General features: G+C 34.4%; 4 protein-coding genes and 1 long non-coding RNA gene across 5 annotated transcripts in view; 3 read left to right on the forward strand and 2 right to left on the reverse strand.

Annotated features, from left to right (window-relative positions):
- The window catches only part of Wnt5 (Wnt oncogene analog 5), a 649,366-nt gene that overhangs the window by 416,285 nt on the left and 208,816 nt on the right, over positions 1-24,265 (forward strand). The gene's annotated exons all lie outside the window — the stretch shown is intronic.
- Positions 3,591-4,112, forward strand: LOC141405984 (uncharacterized). The gene is made up of 2 exons (XM_073990952.1): positions 3,591-3,815; positions 3,942-4,112. The coding sequence occupies exons 1-2, from the start codon at positions 3,642-3,644 to the stop codon at positions 4,110-4,112; spliced, it is 345 nt and encodes a 114-aa protein (XP_073847053.1). The 5' UTR covers positions 3,591-3,641.
- On the forward strand, positions 4,898-24,243 carry LOC141405042 (probable salivary secreted peptide). The gene is made up of 2 exons (XM_073989010.1): positions 4,898-5,415; positions 24,017-24,243. Exons 1-2 carry the CDS (start codon positions 5,236-5,238, stop codon positions 24,191-24,193), a joined length of 357 nt encoding a protein of 118 aa, XP_073845111.1. The 5' UTR covers positions 4,898-5,235; the 3' UTR covers positions 24,194-24,243.
- Positions 6,864-7,391, reverse strand: LOC141405986 (uncharacterized). Its single transcript, XM_073990954.1, has 2 exons — positions 7,166-7,391; positions 6,864-7,034 (listed from the first exon to the last, which is right to left on the reverse strand). The coding sequence occupies exons 1-2, from the start codon at positions 7,337-7,339 to the stop codon at positions 6,864-6,866; spliced, it is 345 nt and encodes a 114-aa protein (XP_073847055.1). The 5' UTR covers positions 7,340-7,391.
- On the reverse strand, positions 11,654-14,427 carry LOC141387491 (uncharacterized). The gene is made up of 3 exons (XR_012408573.1): positions 14,182-14,427; positions 11,902-12,021; positions 11,654-11,851 (listed from the first exon to the last, which is right to left on the reverse strand). It is a non-coding gene; the product is annotated as an uncharacterized lncRNA (long non-coding RNA).

Consider the following 24,265-nt stretch of genomic DNA (forward strand, 5'->3'; position numbering starts at 1 on the left):
GAGCACTGCTGGTCGGAGTAAAGTCACAAATTAGCAGAAAACGAATTGTGTCCGGAATGGGGGACTTCAATTGAACAGAACAGTCTTTTCAAGTTCCAGATTTAAGTCACAAATGATCAGAAAACGAATTCAGTCCCAAATGGAGACTTCATTGAACAGAACAGTCTGCGGTGAGAGGTGCACTAGAAACAAATTTAAATGGAAGGTGCTTACACCTGGGAAGTTTTTGCGGATTCTCAAACTACAATTTTCATAGATGAGAAAAATAAAAAAATAAATCACCGGAGCGCTTTTTAAATAAATCGGGTCTAAAGAAAATGTTGTAGCTATGAAAATTCTCTACAAGATTGACTTTTATGATGTCTTCGTAGTTTTTACCGTTATAGAGATATAGAAGTTCAAATTAAAACAATGAATGGCTTGACTGTATCGCCTCCTTATATTACAATGTTATGCACAGTGTCCCTTAACTAACTTTAAATGAAAACCGCTTCCACCACGGAAGTTTTTACGGATTCTGAAACAGCAATATCAGGTATTCAGAATCCAGAAAACTTTCCAGGTGTAAGCACCTTCCATTTAAATTTGTTTCAAAAGCACCGTGCGAATGAACAAAAAATTAATTTAATTTCAAAAAAAAAAAAAAAATCCTCAACAAGGTGGTACCTTTAAATGGGAGCTATATCAAAGTGTTAATATATCTTGACAATTTCGTGACCACTAAGAACATCAAATATCAAATTACAGCAAATTCGGTTAAAAATCTTAGCTAAAATCTTCAAAATACCGTAAATCGAAAGGTACCGTTATATGGGGGCTATACCGAAACATAGACCTATGTCCATCATTTTTGGAATATACGAATTTTGGTTACTAAAAACCCTAAATGTCAAATTACAGCTTGTTCGGTTAAACATTTTAACTAAAATCTTCAAAATACCGAAAATCGGAAGGTACCGATATATGGGGACTATACAAAAATATAGACCTATGTCCATCATTTTAAGCATATAAGTTTTTTGATCACTAGAAACCTTTAAAGGCCAAATTACAGCTTGATCTGTTAAAAATCTTAGCTAAAATCTTGAAAATACCGAAAATAGGAAGGTACCGACATATTGGGACTATACAAAAATATAGACCTATGTCCATCATTATTGGAATGTAAGTTTTTTGATCACTAGAAACCCGAAATGTCAAAGTACAGCTTGTTCGTTTAAAAATCTTAGCTAAAATCTTCAAAATACCGAAAATCGGAAGGTACCGTTATATGGGGGCTATACCAAAACATGGACCTATGTTGACGATTTTTGGTGGAGAACAATCGTGACCATAGAGAACCTCAAGTGTCTAATTACAGCTCGTTCTGTTAAAAAGTATGGCTAAAATCCTCAAAATATCGAAAATAGGGAGGTACCGTTTTAAGGGGGCTATACCAAACATGGATCTATTTTGACGTAAAGAAGTTTCGTGACCACAGAGTTATTTCAATTTACAGCTAGTTCGATACAAAATTTGTCTTTCGTAATATTTTGTCCAAACTTAGTTTAAGATCGAAGATAGGCCATATCGGTCCACTTCTTCAGGTACCTCCCCCACAAAAGTTCGAAAATGTTCGGAAATTTGAGTAACCTATTTGGTCCATACTTTGCACATGGCGAAATTTCTACCATACTTAGATGAGATTCCAATATGGACTCAATCGATCCACTCCTTGGGGTACCCCCAAACACAATATTTCGGAAAAGTTCAGTTTAGGACCTGCTCTCGAATCGCTTTGATTTTTGTTGTAACAACATGTATTCGCTTATCTCATTACGACGGTACAAGTTTTTTCAGGGGCAAGTCCATACTTTCTGAGAAAATGATCCGGAGGAAGCTGTTAAAAATTCCTATGACACCATGTGGAGTGGCTGGAGCCTACGATAACTCTCGAACGGATCAGCCGAATCGGTCCAAAAATTTTGTCTTCGAATTCCTTTGATTTTTGTTGTAACAACTTGTATTCGCTTTCCCCATTACGACGGTACATGTTTTTTCAGCGGCAAGTCCTTACTTCTCGAGGTAATGGCCCAAAAGCTCCAACCAAGACTGCCGGCATCAACTTAACTGGATAGTACGTAAGATAACCCTCGAAGTGAGAAACCGATTTGGTCCCAACGTTGTACATCGTATTATATAGACGTCAGAAGTATTGTGTGTTACTTCTTTTTAGGTCCGAAGCTGATGGTATATCTCTGTCGGCCAAGCCGATTAATACTTTTTTTTTATTTGTTCCATACCGTTTCCCATATAAATAATAGCTTTTTTAACACAGACATTTTTTAATATATAAGTTTTTATATGAATTTTATGAAAACCCAAGACTCCCTTCAATTTTGGGAAAAAATTGAAATTTAGTTTAAAAAAAGCCCATATTCTTGCATTAATATGAAAAAAATTAAATTTTATTGATCATAAAGCTTGATTCCAAAGAGAAATTAATTAAAAAATAATACTAAAAGTAATCTTCGCCTGAAAAGGCAAACATTTTCAATAAATAAAATCAGCTGAGCCAGGCTGGGGTTTGAACCCACGTTCTTAAAAAACACAGGAAAAAAGTGTTGTCACGGCGTGTTAGCGTTCAGAGCCAAACTCTTTACTTTCAAAGGCAGCGCTAAGCGTTTGTCATGAAAGCACAATTAATGGGAAAACAAAACAAACTGCATTTGAAAGAAGAAAAGTTCGAGGACATCGAAGCCGCTCCACATCCGATATGTCTGAAGAGCCTTTACCTTTAGGCGCAACATGCATGTCACATAGTGGTGGGTGTGTGGGTTCGAATCGTCGGCTTTCCTTTTTCAGATGCATTATTGATCATAAAGCTTGATTCCAAAGAGAAATTAATTAAAAAATATTAATTAAAAAAAATGAAAAGGCAAACATTTTCAAATAAAATTTTTAAAGTTGATCTTGATTTCCTGTGCAATTACTATACCGCATTCGAATGTTTTTAATGCTTCGGAAAGCTGATTATAGTATTTGTCGAACAAAAAAAAAATCCGAAAATATCTCTATCCGATCTCTATCTCTATCCGAGGGTTATTACTTTTTTACAACCTCATATCCCTGTATCATAGCGTGATGAGTTTCTATATAAGATTACATAAAATCTTAATTATAAGGCGATTCGGTGAAAAAAAAAAAACCTCACCTGAAGTCACTGTAAGCAGATATATAATTGGAAATAAACTTTAGATCCACATGAGATAACTAAAGCGACATAACATTTGTTTCTGTGGCTTCCAATGTCTCTAATCAGGAGTTAGTACCGTAAGTAAATCCATCTATTGACATTTTTTGACCCTGCAGTCTTCTATCTTTATACTTCTTTATTAAGATTTTGTTATTACTCATTTGAAATCCTCATGTCTATATATGACACATAAAAAGGAAATTATATTGTTATAATAATATTGGTTCAATGATTAATTTAAAAATCATGGAATTATTCGCGGTTTATATTGCTATTTTTATAACTTTTACTTCGAACCATTTTTGTATAAAAATCGCCGAGTTTTTAATGTTTTCAAACACACAACCTTTTGTAATTGAAGAGTATAAACATTGCACTTCTCCAGTCTTGCATTCCTCTTTCGAAGATGAAATCTTTTCTCTGTGCTATTATAGTCTTGGTGGCCTGTGTCACTGTGTCATTAGGTCATAGCCAATATTGGGGCGATCGTAAGTCAGGCGATCATGTTATATACCGTCATTATTTTGGAACTCAGGCAAAACATGATCAAGCTCAAATACAATGGACATCTTTTCCCAATGTAAGTTTTATGACTGGAATCCATATATTGTCACCTGAAATGTTCAATGGCGTAACTAACTCAAAGGTTTTTGGGCATTTCAGGTGACGATATAAAGAAATAAAATATATATTTTTTGTATTTTAGCAACGTCACAGCAAACATCTCATTACCGCCATCCATGTAATTGACAAGTCTAATGAGAGTTTTACACCAATCTTAAAAAGTGGTGGACCTGGTGAAACTTTTGCCAATCTGGAATATCAGGGCAAAAAGGGTAAAGGCTTCCAAGGCGTAGTTTTGATATACGGCATATAAAAACACAATCATTTATTTATCTAAATTCCATTGTTGTTTAACTTTTCCAATATTATTTTTTATTAAAAATGGAATAAAATGTTGTTTTAAAATAATTTGTTTCCTTCCCTCTTCTTTTCATTTCAAAACTACAGCAGCATTAGAGTTAGGTACTGACAAATCTATGTTTCCCAAAATAATCTATTCTTTGACCGTTGACACTAATTCTTTTCGAATTATCAATGAATATTTATTTTTAGAACACAGAATAATGATTTCATGAAAAAATATTTAAAACGAAAAACTAAGGTAAACGGGGCACTTTAGTAAAGTGGTTGGGGTGGTATGGTTACATCGTCTGCTAAGTGTAAATATGACGCATAATTATCACACATTGTTATCATTGCCTGACCCATAGAATCACATGTTTTGTCCTAGCAAAATGTTTGCTAAAGAATAAATAACCAATCCAACATATGTATGTATGTTTGTATTTATATGTGTGTGAAAAAAAAATTAATATTTCTGGACATAAGTTCAAAAACATTTGTATGGCTTGGTTTGCCATACTTTCTGGTTTTTCTTTTAGTATTTTTTGCTCAAAAAAAAACCTACAAAATATCTACAACACAGGCTTAAAAATCCCAAATAAGAAATAAGAACTGATAAGAAAATGACAGCGTAGCTCAATTCAGTTCAAAAAACCAACAGAGAAAGAGTCTCTCTCTTGAGAGAGCCGTGCTGGCCGGATACAAATGTTGCTTTATCAGGAACCGAATGAATTCTGCCCCCAAAGAGAGACTTCAATTGAACACAACAGTCTGTGTATAGAGGCCCAATATTAAGCTAAACTTCTCCAGCCACGGAGAAAACAACGAAAGAAAAACGGAAATTGAAATTAGTTTTAAATTTTGGGTGTTAGAAAACGGTTTATCAATTGAAACAAACTGACCAAGTAGTGTGACACCGGAATCGAAGGAAAATAGCGAAATTTTAAAGTTAACAATCAAATATCAAGAAAACAAAAAACAATAATTCAAAAACCCATTTTAGAGTGATAATAAAAACAAAACATAATACAACAATATATTGAAAAAATTAAAAAATTAAATAAAAAACAAAGAAGATACAATCTTGAAAAAACATGCCTAATTTAAAATATATCCTTATCACTGTTGTGCTGTGCCTGCTGGCAACCACATATGCCATTTCCAGTACCTGGGGTAATATTTCCAATTCTGCTCAGCTGCTGCATGCCGAACAAGTATTCAATGCCTCATCGCCGGGCAAATATGTGACACATGAAATTAAATATCCCAAAAACGTAAGAATATTAAAATGTTTCTTCTTTTCTTTTGTTATTGTGAATTGTGTTGCCAAAGTTCATACATACATACATAAACTGAAAAAAATTACTTTTATATTCATATAAAAAAAATCATTAAATATGATAACGAAAAAAATAAGAAAGTAAGAACATAATGCCCACCCAATGTTTCTCAACTCACATGACATAAATGTGAAACAAAATCAATTTTGCAAAAAATGGCTTTCGATTTTGAATATTATTATTTAAAATCAATGTCACATTAGCCGATATCCTTAGATGCTAGTGCTATTTTTTAAATAATTTTATTGTAATTTGTTATTTTAATAAATATTTGAAATAAATGAATTGTCATATTGTGAGGGATCCAACGAGAAGAAATCTTTTTACGGACAGATGTTCATATAATATCGAATATATGCTAGTGGCAAAATTGCCCAAGGATGCCTCTATATCACGGTGGTATGTCACACATGGCGACCTTGTGCTATCAGTTCACGCACGGCATCAATGTTCTCTGGCACAACGGCCGTATTTGGACTGCCTCCACGACCTTCGTCTTTGAGCGAGCATCGGCCACGATCGAGTTCATTAAACCAGTTTTTCACAGTGCTATAGAACCATCGTAATATAACGTTTAATTTAATGTATTTACACGGCAAACCAATCGTTCCGAAATCGGCACGAAACTCGGAGTGGTTGACCTTGGGAAATTCGGAGAAAGTATTTATTGCCGGCAATTTTTTTATGAAAATCCAATAAAAAATGGGAACGATTTTTTTGGAAGGTGCCTTAGAAATAGTTCAGACTTGCAGGACATCCGACAGTTGGTTTGCTGTACAATAAGGGTGCTTCTATAGATCCCTTCTGAAAGAAAAGGTGCTTCTATAGACTCTTTTTAAAAGAAAGGGTGCTTCTATAGACCCTTTCTTAAAAAAGGCTGCTTATATAGACACTTGCTGAAAGAAAGGGTGCTTCTATAGACACTTACTGAAAGAAAGGGTGCTTCTATAGACACTTTCTGAAAGAAAGGGTGCTTCTATGGATCCTTTCTGAAAGAAAGGGTGCTTTTATAGATCCTTTCTGAAAGAAAGGGTGCTTCTATAGATCCTTTCTGAAAGAAAGGGTGCTTCTATAGACCCTTTCTAAAACAGATGGTGCTTCTATAGACCCTTTCTAAAACAGATGGTGCTTCTATAGACCCTTTCTAAAACAGATGGTGCTTCTATAGACCCTTTCTAAAAGAAAGGGTGCTTCTATAGATCCTTTCAGAAAGAAACATAGATTTGTCAGTACCTAACTCTAATGCTGATGTAGTCTTGAAATGAAAAGAAAAGGGAAGGAAACAAATTATTTTAAAACAACATTTTATTCCATTTGTAATAAAAAATAATATTGGAAAAGTTTAACATCAATGGAATTTAGAAAAATAAATGATTGTTTTTTTATATGCCGTATATCAAAATTTCGCCTTGGAAGCCTTTACCCTTTTTGCCCTGATATTTCAGATTGGCAAAAGTTTCACCAGGTCCACCACTTTTTAAGATTGGTGTAAAACTCTCATTAGACTTGTCAATTACATGGATGGCGGTAATGAGATGTTTGCTGTGACGTTGCTAAAATACAAAAAAAAAAACATATATATTTTATTTCTTTATATCGTCACCTGAAATGCCCAAAAACCTTTGAGGGTTACGTCATTGAACATTTCAGGTGACGATATATAGATTCCAGTCATAAAACTTACATTGGGAAAAGATGTCCATTGTATTTGAGCTTGATCATGTTTTGCCTGAGTTCCAAAATTACGACGGTATATAACATGATCGCCTGACTTACGATCGCCCCAATATTGGCTATGACCTAATGACACAGTGACACAGGCCACCAAGACTATAATAGCACAGAGAAAAGATTTCATCTTCGAAAGAGGAATGCAAGACTGGAGAAGTGCAATGTTTATACTCTTCAATTACAAAACGTTGTGTGTTTGAAAACATTAAAAAACTCGGCGATTTTTATACAAAAATGGTTCGAAGTAAAAGTTGTAAAAATAGCAATATAAACCGCGAATAATTCCATGATTTTTAAATTAATCATTGAAACAATATTATTATAACAATATAATTTCCTTTTTAAGTGCCATAAAAAGACATGAGGATTTCAAATGAGTAATAACAAAATCTTAATAAAGAAGTATAAAGATAGAAGACTGCAGGGTCAAAAAATGTCAATAGATGGATTTACTTACGGGACTAACTCCTGACTAGAGACATTGGAAGCCATAGAAACAAATGTTATGTCGCTTTAGTTATCTCATGTGGATCTATAGTTTATTTCCAATCATATATCTGCCTACAGTGACTTCAAAAAATTGCCCAAAATCCTGATAAATTTAAATTTTAAAATTATTTTGTGCGTGCGGTTTTTTTCACCGAATCACCTTATAATTAAGATTTTATGTAATCTTATATAGAAACTCATCACGCTATGATACAGGGATATGAGGTTGTAAAAAAGTAATAACCCTCGGATAGTGATAGAGATCGGATAGAGATATTTTCGGATTTTTTTTGTTTGACAAATACTATAATCAGCTTTCCGAAGCATTAAAAATAATTCGAATGCGGTCTAGTAGTTGCAAAGGAAATCAAGATCAACTTTAAAAATTTTATTTTTTTTCATATTTATGCAAGAATATGAGCTTTTTGTACCACAATGTGGAAAAGGGTATTATAAGTTTGTTTTGTAAAAATTCATGTAACACCGCGAAATCTTCGTCGGAGACCCCCAATGTGGTATACCAATCTTCATATCTCGACGAGATAAACCGATTTTGAGATGTGGTTGACCTTGGGAAATTCGGAGAAAGTATTTATTGCCGACAATTTCTTTTATGAAAATCCAGTAAAAAATGGGAACGATTTTTTGGAAGGTGGCTCAGAAATACTTCAGACTTGCAGGGCATCCGACAGTTGGTTTGCTGTACAGTAAGGGTGCTTCTATAGATCCCTTCTGAAAAAAGGTGCTTCTATAGACTCTTTTTAAAAGAAAGGGTGCTTCTATAGACCCTTTCTTAATGAAAGGCTGCTTATATAGACACTTGCTCAAAGAAAGGGTGCTTCTATAGACACTTACTGAAAGAAAGGGTGCTTCTATAGACACTTTCTGAAAGAAAAGGGTGCTTCTATAGACACTTACTGAAAGAAAGGGAGCTTCTATATATCCTTTCTGAAAGAAAGGGTGCTTCTATAGACCCTTTCTAAAACAGATTGTGCTTCTATAGGCCCTTTCTAAAACAAATGGTGCTTCTATAGGCCCTTTCTAAAACAGATGGTGCTTCTATAGACCCTTTCTAAAACAGATTGTGCTTCTGTAGACCCTTTCTAAAACAGATGGTGCTTCTATAGACCCTTTCTAAAACAGATTGTGCTTCTATAGACCCTTTCTAAAACAGATGGTGCTACTATAGACCCTTTCTAAAACAGATTGTGCTTCTATAGACCCTTTCTAAAACAGATGGTGCTTCTATAGACCCTTTCTAAAACAGATGGTGCTACTATAGACCCTTTCTAAAACAGATTGTGCTTCTATAGACCCTTTCTAAAACAGATGGTGCTTCTATAGACCCTTTCTAAAACAGATTGTGCTTCTATAGACCCTTTCTAAAACAGATTGTGCTTCTATAGACCCTTTCTAAAACAGATGGTGCTACTATAGACCCTTTCTATAAGAAAGGGTGCTACTATAGACCCTTTCTATAAGAAAGGGTGCTTCTATATATCCTCTCTGAAAGAAAGTGTGCCTTTATATACCCTTTCTGAAAGAGAGGGTGCCTTTATCTACCCTTTCTGAAAGAGAGGGTGCCTTTATATATCCTTTCTGAAAGAGAGGGCGCTTCTATAGACCCTGTCTGAAAGAAAGGGTGCTTCTATAGATAATTTCTTAAAAAAGGGCACTTCTATAGATACTTTCTCAAAGAAAGGGTGCTTCTATAGATACTTTCTCAAAGAAAGGGTGCTTCTATAGAACCTTTCTAAAAGAAAGGGTGCTTCTATAGAATCTTTCTAAAACAAAGGGTGCTTCTATAGAACCTTTCTAAAAGAAAAGGTGCTTCTATAGAACCTTTTTAAAAGAAAGGGTGCTTCAATAGAACCTTCCTAAAAGAAAGGGTGCTTCTATAGAACCTTTCTAAAAGAAAGGGTGCTTCTATAGAACCTTTCTAAAAGAAAGGGTGCTTCTATAGAACCTTTCTAAAAGAAAGGGTGCTTCTATAGAACCTTTCTAAAAGAAAGGGTGCTTCTATAGAACCTTTCTAAAAGAAAGGGTGCTTCTATAGAACCTTTCTAAAATAAAGGGTGCTTCTATAGAACCTTTCTAAAAGAAAGGGTGCTTCTATAGAACCTTTCTAAAAGAAAGGGTGCTTCTATAGAACCTTTCTAAAAGAAAGGGTGCTTCTATAGAACCTTTCTAAAAGAAAGGGTGCTTCTATAGAACCTTTCTAAAAGAAAGGGTGCTTCTATAGAACCTTTCTAAAAGAAAGGGTGCTTCTATAGAACCTTCCTAAAAGAAAGGGTGCTTCTATAGAACCTTTCTAAAAGAAAGGGTGCTTCTATAGAACCTTTCTAAAAGAAAGGGTGCTTCTATAGAACCTTTCTAAAAGAAAGGGTGCTTCTATAGAACCTTTCTAAAAGAAAGGGTGCTTCTATAGAACCTTTCTAAAAGAAAGGGTGCTTCTATAGAACCTTTCTAAAAGAAAGGGTGCTTCTATAGAACCTTTCTAAAAGAAAGGGTGCTTCTATAGAACCTTTCTAAAAGAAAGGGTGCTTCTATAGAACCTTTCTAAAAGAAAGGGTGCTTCTATAGAACCTTTCTAAAAGAAAGGGTGCTTCTATAGAACCTTTCTAAAAGAAAGGGTGCTTCTATAGAACCTTTCTAAAAGAAAGGGTGCTTCTATAGAACTTTTCTAAAAGAAAGGCTGCTTCACAGTCGATACTCAACATCTGTTGATGATAGACGGTTCTCTCGATCGTAGTTACGAATAAAAATAAACAAACAAAACCAAAACAACAAAACATATGTGAAAGTGTTTTCTGCTTTCCTTTATCATTCTGTTTGGAAGTTTTTATGTTAAATTTTTTTAATTAAAAATTAAATAAAAAAAACCAAATCAATTATGGACGGGGACGAAGACCCTCCCCCGTCAAGAACTGTAAAGCCCCCAGTCCCGGGGGAAATTAATAAAAGAAAAGCTCCCATCATTACTAATGAAAATAAAAATTTTAAACCAGATAATGGCGGTACTCCGAAAGGGGAAAATAATTCACCACATTCATCACAAATACAATCAAATATTGATTATACATCAATTTACAACTACAATGCCTTAAACAATACCAAAATCGAATACACCGAACATCATCCATCATCAAGTACCCCAGTTTCTTCACGAAGAAAAAACTCTGAACTGCACCTTTATGCACTATTGGATACAATAGGAATGCCTTCTAATTATGTCTGCAAGAATATTGGATACAATCTATTCAGACTAACATTCAACAACTTTTCCGCCGCAAATACGTTCATACAAAACGAAATGCTGTCATCAAAACAATTAAAGGCTGAAATCCCTGAACGATACGTGCAGAGATTTTATGTCATCAGAAATGTTCCTAAAACCATCCTTGGTGAAACAATAAGAAGATGAATAGAGGCAAACAATGACATGGATGTAGTGTCTGTTTTCAGATTTATGAGGAAAAATGAAAAAGGTCAATTTGAACCCACTGAAACAGTGAAAATAGGTGTAATTTATGATGGAATACCTCAAGAAATATTTATGTGCGGCTGCAGAATCGTTCCCGATCTTTATGTCCCTCCCGTTCGGCAATGCAAGAATTGTGGTAGACTTGGCCACATTGCTCTACACTGCAGGTCAGAAAAGAGATGCTTGAAATGTGGAAAAACCTTTGTATGTCCAAACCAATGCAAGACTGAGAAATGCTCAGATTGTTTAACTACAACTGTGTGCAAAATGAACTGCGAGCTTTCAGTATGTATTTTGTGTAATGATACAAACCACATATCTACCGATTTCAAAAAATGTCCAAAATGGCGCGAGGAAAAGAATATAAAAAGTATAATGGCCCTTTCCAATCTCTCAAGAAGAGAAGTAATACAGAAATATCCAGAAACTCAAAACTATTATGACATTTTATCTGAAGATGAATATGATAATGCATTCCCAATTATAAAAACAAAACCAATGCCAAAAAGAAGTGTTAATGATGAAATAAATAGAAGAATCACAAAAGTCAAATATAGTAAAGTTGCTGCTCCAAGATCAAAGCCAAACTTGCCAACTGCAAACCCGATCCAAGTTGTTCCATCCAAACCAGTATACCAGCACCCAAACTTTTCAAAAGTTTCGAACCTAGAAAAAGAAATTACAAACTTTACAGCACAAATGTCCAATATACTTACCTCTTTAAATTGCCCAGAAGGCCTAAATGTACTAAAGAACTTTCAGAAAACTATCTCAATAAATCCTGTTCCAGTTTCAAATAATCCATTAATCGATTCGTCAAAATCTGAGTCACCATCCTAAAAACAATAAATTTTCTTTTTTAATAAATTAATAATGAACATTCTACAATATAACATACAAAGTTTAACCAAAAATAAAAACTCCTTAGAATTTCATTTAAACAAACTAAAAATTGATATATGTATTTTAAGTGAAATTTTCAATATTGATGAAAGCAAAAATGCAACATCAATATTAAATTATAATATTATTTCCAAAAAACGCGAAGATAACTATGGCGGTGTCGCGTTTTTAATTCACAAAAAGTTAAAATTTAAAAAAATATCATATCAAACCCCTTTTGATATACTAATATGTGAAACTACGAGTCTTTCCACAAATATAACTCTAGTCTCTGTGTATTTTCCACACTCGCTAAAGTGCAATGACATAAAACATGAATTAGAAAAACTGTTCTCATTCCTGGAAACAAAGGCAATTGTATTCATATGCGGCGATTTTAACGCGCGGCACTCTTCATATGGAGACTGCTTTGACTCACAGCGAGGAAAACTTGTAAAAAATTTGTTTGATTCATCCAGTTTTCGTGTTCTTAACAATGGAAAACATACTTTTAAAAAACGGTTAAATGAGCCTATGGGATCGGTACTAGACCTAACATTTACAAACACCTCCCTAAATGTCGAATGGGATGTTCACCCCTTCACATTAGGTGGAGGTCATCATTTTCCAGTAATTATAAAAATTATAAGCGTTTCAAAAAAATCACAAAAATTCTTAGCTAAAAACAAACTTCTTAAAAGTTTACAAAACGCCACTCTCAACTCGTCATTCGATGATATCCAACAAACCTTTAAGGATAAAATGCAAGAAGCAACTTTTACAATTAACGAGAAAAATTCTCCAAAAGCATGGTGGGACTCAGTTGTGGAAAAAAATTATAGACTGAAGATTGCTGCCCAAAAAGTATTTGATTTACAAAACAATAACATAAATGCTCAAAAACTTAATGAAGCAAAAAAGAACTTTCACAATTCAGTGAAATATGCAAAAGCACATTCTTTTAAACAAAATGTTGAACAATTAAGTAATGATCCAAACTCCAAAGGTCTATTTAGACTTGTACGTGGATGCCGGAATTCGCTATCTTCATCATCACAATCAAAGTGGTCCTCTGATAATGATCAAAACTTTTTAACTCATCTAAAGAACCAAGTCCCAGATAACACTCCGGTCAATTTTATTGCTGTTGAACATCAAACAACTTCCAACCTTACTCTTCAAGAATTCTCCAAGGCATTGAAAACAAAAAAGAAACCTTCGGCGGCTGGACTCGATGGTATTACATACGAAATGGTGAGTCACCTCTCAGACATGTCAAAGAAGAACTAACTTAATGCCATGAATATTGCATGGCAGAAATGTGATATTAAGGATGAATGGCGGAAAATAAAAATCGTTCCTATTCCCAAAAGAGGGAAAGACCTTGAATTGATAACCAGTTATAGGCCAATTGCGCTGATTTCCGTTTTTGTTAAAATAATCAATTTGATTATCAAGGATCGTCTACAGAATTTCTTAGATCAAAACAAAATACTGCCGCCCAACACATACGCATATAGAAAACATCTTTCGGCGTCAATGTGCATCAATGACATTCTGCACACCATCAACTACCATAAAGAAAGGGGAGATAAAGTAATTATGTTATCAATGGATGTTGAAAAAGCATACGAATGCGTCAAAATTGACCTGCTTTATAACATGTTGAAAGAACTGCACTGTCCTCTGGATCTCATTCAATGGATTATCAACTTTTTAAGACACCGTATCCTAGTCATGGGGAAAAATGAACTGGAAATATTCAACGGACTTCCTCAAGGAAGTTGTTTGAGCCCGACACTCTTCAATATATATACACTAGGCCTTCATGGTATTGTTAATGAAAATACTTATATGTTTCAGTTTGCGGATGATTTCATCTTGCTGTCTACAAACAAGGACTTTGATATCGCCAATTACAATCTTCAACAGAAATTAAACTCTTTCCACCAGATTCTTTCGAAATTAAATCTCAAACAAAACTATGATAAAACGGCTGTGATGTACGTGGCTAAAGGAGCCAGGAAGATTCCAAATATACACATTCAAGGCACTGCAATAAAAGCGGTCAATATGATCAAGTTTCTTGGAAGAAATATAAAAAACAGTCTTACCTTAAAAGAACATTATGATGATGTAATGGCTTCATGCAACAACTCGATAAACGCACTAAAAATGATAACTTCAGTCCGAAAAGGAATTAATCCAAAAACTGCAATTACTCTATCCAAATCGCTCATCTGCTCCAAAACGGAATATTCAATCTCGTCAATGGCGCATATGCCAACCTATATAAACCGTAAAGTTACCACTTTTCAAAACCAGACATTCAGGAGAAGTCTTGGACTTACACCATCTACTCCAGTTCACACAATATATGCCCTAGCTTTATGTCTACCACCAGAACAGCGTTCGCAGTATTTAGCATCTAAAGAATTAATTAAATTCAAGATCTTCCATAGACACACCTATGATAAAATCACCAAAGCACCATCTGCAAAAACCAGTTTAGGCATGGTTTATACGAAATTTAAACATATTTTCGACAATATAAAAATAAATGAAAATGTCTTACCAACTAATAAGGTATCCTTTCTGCTGAACATCTTCAATTCGTCCAAAAACAACCAATCGAAGGAATTCTTTAAAGCAACACTGCAAGAAAAACTTGATGACATCAGATTTGTAGGTGCCTCAATTTGGGCGACAGATGCATCGGTGACAAATAATTGTACTGGCTGCGCAGTTTGTAATATCTCATGCGATCACAACTTTCTCTTTAAGATAGATTCGAAACTGTCATCCCTAATGGGGGAGCTTCACTCTATAAATAAAGCAATTGATATAATTTTGGAAGATGGCATTGAAAAGGCAGTTATCCTTACTGATAGCAAAAACGCACTACTCGTCTTGAAAAATAACTCATCGCACAACTATCTGGCCAACGATATTATGCACAAAATCAACAACTCCTCGATTGGAAATATCACCTTTATATGGACACCGTCCCACATCGTTATTCCGGCAAATGAACGAGCAGACCAATTTGCAAAGTATGCGGTAGATGTAGGCTGCTTAATTCCATCACAGTTAGCTGTCAAAGATGGCTACTCGAAAATATATGAACTCCTATGGGAGGAATGGGTTAACAATTACAAGGAAATCTCAAATACAAAAGGATCTTACTTCTTCCAATTTTTCCCAGAACCACCAAAAAGTCATTGGCACTCTGGGTCATCTCTAGCACCAGATGACATAAAACTCATCAACAGATTGTTTGTAGGGCATACCTACGGAAAAAACTACCTCCATAAAATGAAAATTACCAGCACCAACATATGTGAAGACTGCAACACAGTGGAAACTGATGACCATGTTATTTTCAGATGCTGCAAGTATAATACAATAAGAAATAATTTTACTTTCTTCAAAAAATTCAACAACTTACCCAGTCTACTAAAAAATCACTCGCACTCAATACTACAAGAACTATGCAGATTCATTCATAAAGCAAAAATATGTTTATAAACACAACATAGAAACAACCATCAAAAGAGAACACACAAAAATCGATAAATCGATAACGATACTATCACATCGTAACTCAGCTGTGGTTCACGATTACTTTGGGTAATCGACCAACCCCATTAAAATCCAAAAAAAAAAAAAAAAAGAAAGGCTGCTTCTAAAACAAAGGGTGCTTCTATAGAACCTTTCTTAAACAAAGGGTGCTTCTATAGAACCTTTCTAAAACAAAGGGTGCTTCTATAGAACTTTTCTAAAAGAAAGGCTGCTTCTATAGAACCTTTCTAAAAGAAAGGCTGCTTCTATAGAACCTTTCTAAAACAAAGGGTGCTTCTATAGAACCTTTCTAAAACAAAGGGTGCTTCTATGGAACCTTTCTAAAACAAAGGGTGCTTCTATAGAACCTTTCAAAAACAAAGGCTGCTTCTATAGATCCTTTCTGAAAGAAATTGTGTTCCTATAGAACCTTTCTGAAAGAAATGGTGCTCCTATAGAACATTTCTAAAAGAAAGGGTGCTTCTATAGATACTTTCTGAAAGAAATGGTGCTCCTATAGAACATTTCTAAAAGAAAGGGTGCTTCTATAGATACTTTCTGAAAGAAAGGGTGCTTCTATAGATACTTTCTGAAAGAAAGAGTGCTTCTATAGACCCTTTCTAAAAGAAAGTGTGCTTTTATAGACTCTATCTGAAAGAAAGGGTGCTTTTATAGACCCTATCTCAAAGAAAGGGTGCTCCTATAGATACTTTCTGAAAGAAAGGTTGTTTTTATAGACCCTATCTGAAAGAAAGGGTGTTTTTATAGACCCTATCTGAAAGAAAGGGTGTTTTTATAGACCCTATCTGAAAGAAAGGGTGCTTCTATAGACCCTATCTGAAAGAAAGGGTGCTTCTATAGACCCTTTCTAATAGAAATGATGCTTCTATAGATTCTTATTGAAAGAAAGAGTGCTTCTGCAGACCCTTTTGAAAAAATGGTACTTCTATAGATACTTTCTGAAAGAAAGACCCTCTCTGAAATAAAGGGTGCTTTTATAGACCCTCTCTGAAAGAAAGGGTGCTTCTATAGACACTTTCTGAATCTAAGGGTGCTTCTATAGAGCCTTTCTAAAAGAATGGGTGCTTCTATAGAGCCTTTCTAAAAGAATGGGTGCTTCAATAGATCCATTCTGAAAGGAAGGGTGCTTCCATAGGCACTTTGTCAAAGAAAGGATGCTTCTATACACACTTTCTGAAATAAAGGGTGCTGCTATTACCCTTTCTGAAAGAAAGAGTGCTTCTGTAGACCCTTTTTTAAATAAAGGGTGCTTCTATAGGCCATTTCTGAAAGAAAGGCTGCTGCTATAGACCCTTTCTGAAAGAAAGGGTGCTGCTATAAACCCTTTCTGAAAGAAAGGCTGCTGCTATAGACCCTTTCTGAAAGAAGGGCTGCTGCTATAGGCCCTTTCTGAAACAAAGGGTGCTGCTATAGACCCTTTCTGGGATAAAGATTGCTTCTACGATGCTTCATGATAGACATCACATTTTAATCCTACAAATTTCGATATTGTTTTGTTTGACAGTAAATAGTTACAACTATGAAACTATATTTCCTTTCATTGCTAAAATAATTTCAATTTCATTCAACATTAATATTACTATTATTATGCAAAATAATCTCTAATATAATACAAAAAAAAACAAATATCAACAGTCTCATGTGCCTGCAAATACGCACATACATACGAGTATGTATGTACATTCTGCTACAGTATAAGCATGAGAGAATACCCTTATCAGTTACGAAACATATAATGATGATGTGTATACAAATATTATCATGAAGTAGTAGTTCAGGCGTAGTACATACGAGTATATTCCAAGTTTTTGTTTTTAAAAAAAAAAAATATGTTCATCAAAAAACTCATACACTCATATACAATTTCAAGATTTCCGGTAAATGGAGAAAACGCAATTTTGCACATTGCCACCACCCAATCATTCATTATACATATTAGAATATATTATATTTGAATATAATAATGAAGACTACGTCAAATATGATATGGCATTGGGAAAGGAGAGATTTCATATTTTACATAGAAAATAATTTTAATATTTTTCTTTCATTGTTTAAGAAGAAGACAATTGGTTATTTTCAAATTTTAGTTCGTCTTTCCCAGGGTCACATGGATTATTCAAACAATCAAAACAATAATTAAATAAAAACCTTTTCTGAATAATCCGTACAAACGCCGTTGAATCCTGATATCTAGTGACAGTAGGGGATCGACCATTTTTTAAGAATTATCGCGATTTATTTTGATTATGAAAATTATTCCATGAAGTGTTTGAAGGGGCCCTATAATTGGGGTTCGAGAATTATCTTTAGCGTAAATAATAAATACATCGGATTATGGCTTTGTCGGTGGTGTATGGGCAAGATTGATGATGAATAATTTAATCCTTTTTTACACCAAACTCGCTTTAGTAGAGAACTTTTAAAATAAATGTGGTTTTACCATTATTTATCACTGTTGGAAATGCCAATAAATACAAATACGAAGAAAACCAAAACAATGGCAAGATTCATAATGAATAAGTGAATCCTTTTTTGGTATCAAACTCACTTTGGCGAATATTTCTTTTTAAAATAAACGTGGTCTCACCATTATGTATCACTGTTGAAAATACATACATTTATTAGAATTTCCAAAAGTGTAAAATTAAAAAATAAATAACAAAATAAATACGCAATACCCTGAGCAAAAGAAATAGAAAGCAACCTTGAGTAAGAAAGCAAAAATAAAAGAAACAAATAATTAATATTTTTTTGTGCTAAGATTTGTTGTTTATTGTTTTGTTAAAGAACAAAAAATATCAACGCCGCCTCAGTGAAGCGGCAGCAGCAATGATAAGGCTTACTCAGAATTCGAGATTAATTCATTCCTCATTCTTGACAAAGTAAAAGGAAATAATAAAGAAAAAGAAAATAGCAAAAGTCAGCCAAAAAATATAATAACATTTCATAGATATTCGCGCTTCTCAATCACAACCAAAAGTGTCCCCCCTGTTTCTATACATATGAGAGAGTTAAAGTGAGCTCTTTGGTAAAGTGATTTTATTAAGAGTTTATGGCCACCTACAAGTATTACAAAACAAATTTTGGCTCATTTTAAAAATATAGGTAGAAGAGAATTAACAGTTAGAAAGGGAAACATCATTGTCATTTGTATGTAAGATCGAAATTTTAAACATGTTTTCTAGAAATGGCCTACTGAAGCTCGAAAACGGATGATCCGATCTCCTTATGTTTTTGTGGCATTATTCTACACATAAAAAGCTTTTGGTGGAGAGCTAGAGTTTGCCATTAGAAGCAATGTCATAAAAGTCCCCATCAATTCCATTTGTGCAAAAACAATTATTCGGGGTCACAGCTCAAAATTTAGGGATTTTTTTGGTTTTCGAATTTTTCTTAAAAAAGGTGGGTTTAATCAAAAAGTGACTAGAGCAACTATTGTTGACAGAAGAATTCTCTACAAATCAGGTCTTTATAATTTTTTTTTCTAAAATGAACCATTCTTGAGGTATTGCGGGTATAAAAAAACGCATCATTAAAATGCACTTATAAGGGAAATACGCACATATTCAGTTGAAACGGCTATAATTACCGGAATAACAGGGTCTGTCTCCCCAAAAATTATATGTTTCTTTGATCAGGGAAATTATACCTATCTTGAAAAAAATCCAAGAAAATTGGAGTGTGTTTAGCAGAGTTCTTCCATGTTGCCAAAATAGCCCATTTAACCCACATGTGTAACACTATGCAACACTGAAAATGCAAACAACTTATAGTATGCATTTTTTGAAAGTAAATATTTAGACTACAAAAACCCTAGTAGGGTTTTGTCCTGTCATATCCAGTTCGGATTTTATGGCCTCATCTAAATCGGGCTAAATCTACACTTCTTTGCAATTATCTGGTCTTTATCTCAGAAACGAATAGGAATTTGGCCTTGCTGTCTTTAGCAATATTGTAGCCCTAAACAAGTAGAACTTATCGTTTGAAAAAACCACATAAGAAAAACTCCATTTAGTGCATCAAAATCTATAAAATATAGAAAATTTTACATAATTGCTGAAATTCTGGTCAGTAAACTATTGGGAGTTGAAGAAAGTAACCGTTTGCAAAAATCTTCCAAATAAGGTTCTCAGCAATTCTTTAGAACATTCTGAAACTCTAAAATGCTTACTTCAAGTTGTTTCAGCGGTATTTTGCATCATATCTTTTACAGCACGTATTTCAAACACAGTTCACACTACATTATTGACATTTTTATTAAATCGTCGTTGAAAAATGTACTGAAAACAACGGCTTAGAGACATTTTACAACAATAACATTTTCTGAACAGTTGTGTATTACATTCCAGGGAATGTTTTTCCAAAGAAAATATTCAGAAAAAATTAACGGTTTTGGAGATACGGTGCGAAATCTATAAAAATTGTAGAATTTTTGCATATAATTTGAAATTTGAGGCAATAAATGCAGTTTTTCGAGTTCATTATTTCTCCATATATTTTATTCCTGTCCTTATCTACAAATTTGCTTCAGAGGTCCGAATAAGATTCGCATTGGTTTCAGAGATATAGCCCCGAATTTCTTTAAAAACTCAATATTTAACCATGTTTAGATGGGGCCATAAAATCCGAGCTGGATCTGACACAACAAAACCCAACTAGGAGTTTTTTGTCGTTTGGGTCTGTACTTTCAAAAAATTCTCAGTTTGAATTGTTTGCACAAGATCACCTTAAAAATGTTGCACAGTGTAATCGAAAGCCCAACGTGAATGACCCCAACGACAACTCTCCGATATTTTTTTTAATTTTTGTCAAAAGATGGAGTTTTTCATGGGCGGTGGATACGGTTCGTCGTTTATTTGAACTGAAAAACCATATTTAAAACCGAGTTAGACCCGGTTAGACTGAACAGATTACTGCAACGTGGATATCGTTTGAAAGCTTATGGAAATACCTAACACATGTCGTTGTTACTTTAATCGGTCCGCCTCATCACGATATCTCACGAATGGTGAGTTATATTGAAAAGTCACAAAGGCCATTCTTGTAGACAATTCTTAAGCCTAAAACTTTTAATTTATTCGATTACTGATAGGTCTTACCGTTTTTGACAAAAATCAAAAAAGCTGAATAAGGCCTACAAAATGAACCGTTGTGTTTCCTGGTCAAAACTGTCCAACTTTTTAAGGGATAGACATATTTTTATATATAATTTTTTTTTTTTTTTTTGGTTCAACAAAATTTTTAAATTTTTTTCCAAATGCTCCTTGGGGATTCATAAAATTGATATAAAAACTTATTAGAATTTTTTCGACCTTTGAGGTCATGGCTTCTTTATACCCTCAGCCTGTTTGGCTTGTGCGCACGATAACTCTCGAACAGTTCAACCGATTCAAACCAAATTTTGGGTATCGTAATATTTTGTCCAAACTTAGTTTACGTTCGAAGATGGGCCATATCGGTCCACTCCTTCAGGTACCTCCCCCACAAAAGTTCAAAATTTTTCTGTAAAATGGTCTGAACGATAACTCTCGAAGCGAGCAATCGATTTGGTCAAAACTTTGCACATTGTATTATTATTTCTTTCAGAAAAAATATCTGGTTCGAATATGAACTATATCTGTCCACTCCTTCGGGTACACAAAATTCGGATAAAGTGAAGTTTAAGGGCCCCTCTCGGATGGTTTTGCAATTTTTTTCAGTAAGTTTTCCTTGTGGCTCCCTTTATGACGGTACAATTTTTTTCTTGTGGAAGTCCATACTTCCTGAGATATTGGCCTAAAAGCTCCAAGAAACCCTGGACGCACCAACCAAAATTTCAAATCCGCAAGATAATCCTCGCAGGGAATTTTTGATTGGTGCAGGCTTTGCACATCGTATTATTTCATCCAGTCATGTATCAGGTTGGAATATGAACTATATCTGTCAACTCCTTCGGGTACCTCCCACACAAAATTCGGATAAAGTGAAGTTTAAGGGCTCCTCTCGGATGGTTTTGCAATTTTTTTCAGTAAGTTTTCCTTGTGTCTCCCTTTATGACGGTACAATTTTTTTCTTGCGGAAGTCCATACTTCCTGAGATATTGGCCTAAAAGCTCCAAGAAACCCTGACCGCACCAACCAAAATGGCAAATCCGCAAGATAATCCTCGCAGGAAAGTTTTGATTGGTGCAGGCTTTGCACATCGTATTATTTCGTCCAGTCATGTATCAGGTTGGAATATGGATTGTATCGGTCCACACCTTCGAGTACCTCTCACACAAAATTCGGATAAAGTGAAGTTTAAGGGCTCCTCTCGGATGGTTTTGCAATTTTTTCCGTAAGTTTTCCTTGTGGCTTCCTTTATGACGGTAAAATTTTTTGCCGGAGTAAGTCAATAATTCCTGAGATATTGGCCTAAAAACTCCATGAAACCCTGACGGCACTAACCAAAATGGCAAATCCGCAATATAATCCTCGCAGGGAATTTCTGATTGGTTCAGGCTTTGCACATCGTATTATTTCATCCATTCATGTATCAGGTTGGAATATGGATTGTATCGGTCCACTCCTTCGGGTAGCTCCCACACAAAATTCGGATAAAGTGAAGTTTAAGGGCTCCTCTCGGATGGTTTTGCAATTTTTTTTCAGTAAGTTTTCCTTGTGGCTCCTTTTATGACGGTACAATTTTTTTCTTGTGGAAGTCCATACTTCCTGAGATATTGGCCTAAGAGCTCCAAGAAACCCTGACCGCACCAACCAAAATGGCAAATCCGCAAGATAATCCTCGCAGGGAATTTTTGATTGGTGCAGGCTTTGCACATCGTATTATTTCATCCAGTCATGTATCAGGTTGGAATATGAACTATATCTGTCCACTCCTTCGGGTACCTCCCACACAAAATTCGGATAAAGTGAAATTTAAGAGCTCCTCACGGATCGTTTTGAAATTTTTTCAGTAAGTTTTCCTTGTGGCTCCCTTTATGACGGTACAATTTTTTTCTTGTGGAAGTTCATACTTCCTGAGATATTGGCCTAAAAGCTCCAAGAAACCCTGACGGCACCACCCAAAATGGCAAATCGGCAAGATAAACCTCGCAGGGAGTTTTTCATTGATGCAGGCTTTGCGCATTGTATTATTTCATCCAGTCATGTATCAGGTTGAAAAATGGATTGTATCGGTCCACACCTTCGAGTATCTCCCACACAAAATTCGGATAAAGTGAAGTTTAAGGGCTCCTCTCGGATGGTTTTGCAATTTTTTCAGTAAGTTTTCCTTGTGGCTCCCTTTATGACGGTACAATTTTTTTCTTGTGGAAGTCCATACTTCCTGAGATATTGGCCTAAAAGCTCCAAGAAACCCTGACCGCACCAACCAAAATGGCAAATCCGCAAGATAATCCTCGCAGGGAATTTTTGATTGGTGCAGGCTTTGCACATCGTTATATTTCATCCAGTCATGTATCAGGTTGGAATATGGATTGTATCGGTCCACACCTTCGAGTACCTCCCACACAAAATGCGGATTAAAAGAAGTTTAGGAATTCGTCACGCATCGTTTTGACTCTTTTTTTCAGTGGATTGTTACAATGGTACATTTTGTTCCGGAGTAAGTCAATACTTCCTAAGATAATGGCCCACAAGCTTCAAAACTCTGTCGGATATTGTGCAAGATAACTCTAAAACTTTTTCAAAAATTTCTTTCAAACTTATTTTAACATAATTTAATATTTTGAGTCCTTTATGAGGAAGTTTGGTTGCCAAAAATGTTTGGTATATGTCAATGATTTGGTAAAAGCCCACTTTACGGTACCTACAGATTTTAAAGCAAACTCGTGATATAAAATCAATATATTTTATATACGGCATAATTATTGCGTTTGGTTTGGTTTTGTTGTTTTTTTCTTGGTCAGTGGCTGAGGGTATTTCTTTTTACTTATATTTAAATTTTTATTATTCTTTTTAATTTTTTCCTTTCTAAAATACTGTGCCAGTAACCATTGCTTTCCTCAACACTGTATTTCCAAATAAAGACTAGTGGTTAAATATTTTATTTCCTTCATGTATTGAATAAATAAGCATGTTATTTATAGGGTTATTTATTCATTTTCTTACCCATAATTTATTTAATTTTCTCCTCTAAATTGTCATAAAGCAGTTATATTATGAATCAATGTGGTGGTGAGTGGGTCAATGACATTTTCTTATAATAAATTGGTTATAAATAAAATAGATTTATCTGAATAATACCAAAAGGAAGGTATTAACATCGAGATTTTTCTTCATTGTATGAATGTATGTATGATCATGTGGCAACAATTTAAAATTATGTTTAATATTTTTTAATGCAAAAAAAAAATACTTATATCCTATATTCCATTTTTCAAAGGGCATTGGCAATGGTCGCATTATCACGGGCATACGAGCATTTGATCAGGTCACCAATGGTACCGGTGGACATGCAACAATTTATTCCGGTGGACCTGGTTTTAATTTTGTTAATATTAAATTACAATCACAATACAATTATGGTATAATATTTCGTGTAGAAATTTATGGCAAATAATATACATATCTAAATAAACAAAAAATAAATCTTTATATATATTCAATAAATTGTATTTATAAATTAAATTTA

Source organism: Musca autumnalis, unplaced genomic scaffold, assembly GCF_047663935.1.
Source record: "Musca autumnalis isolate F117 unplaced genomic scaffold, ASM4766393v1 scaffold_5, whole genome shotgun sequence".
Lineage (NCBI taxonomy): Eukaryota > Metazoa > Arthropoda > Insecta > Diptera > Muscidae > Musca > Musca autumnalis.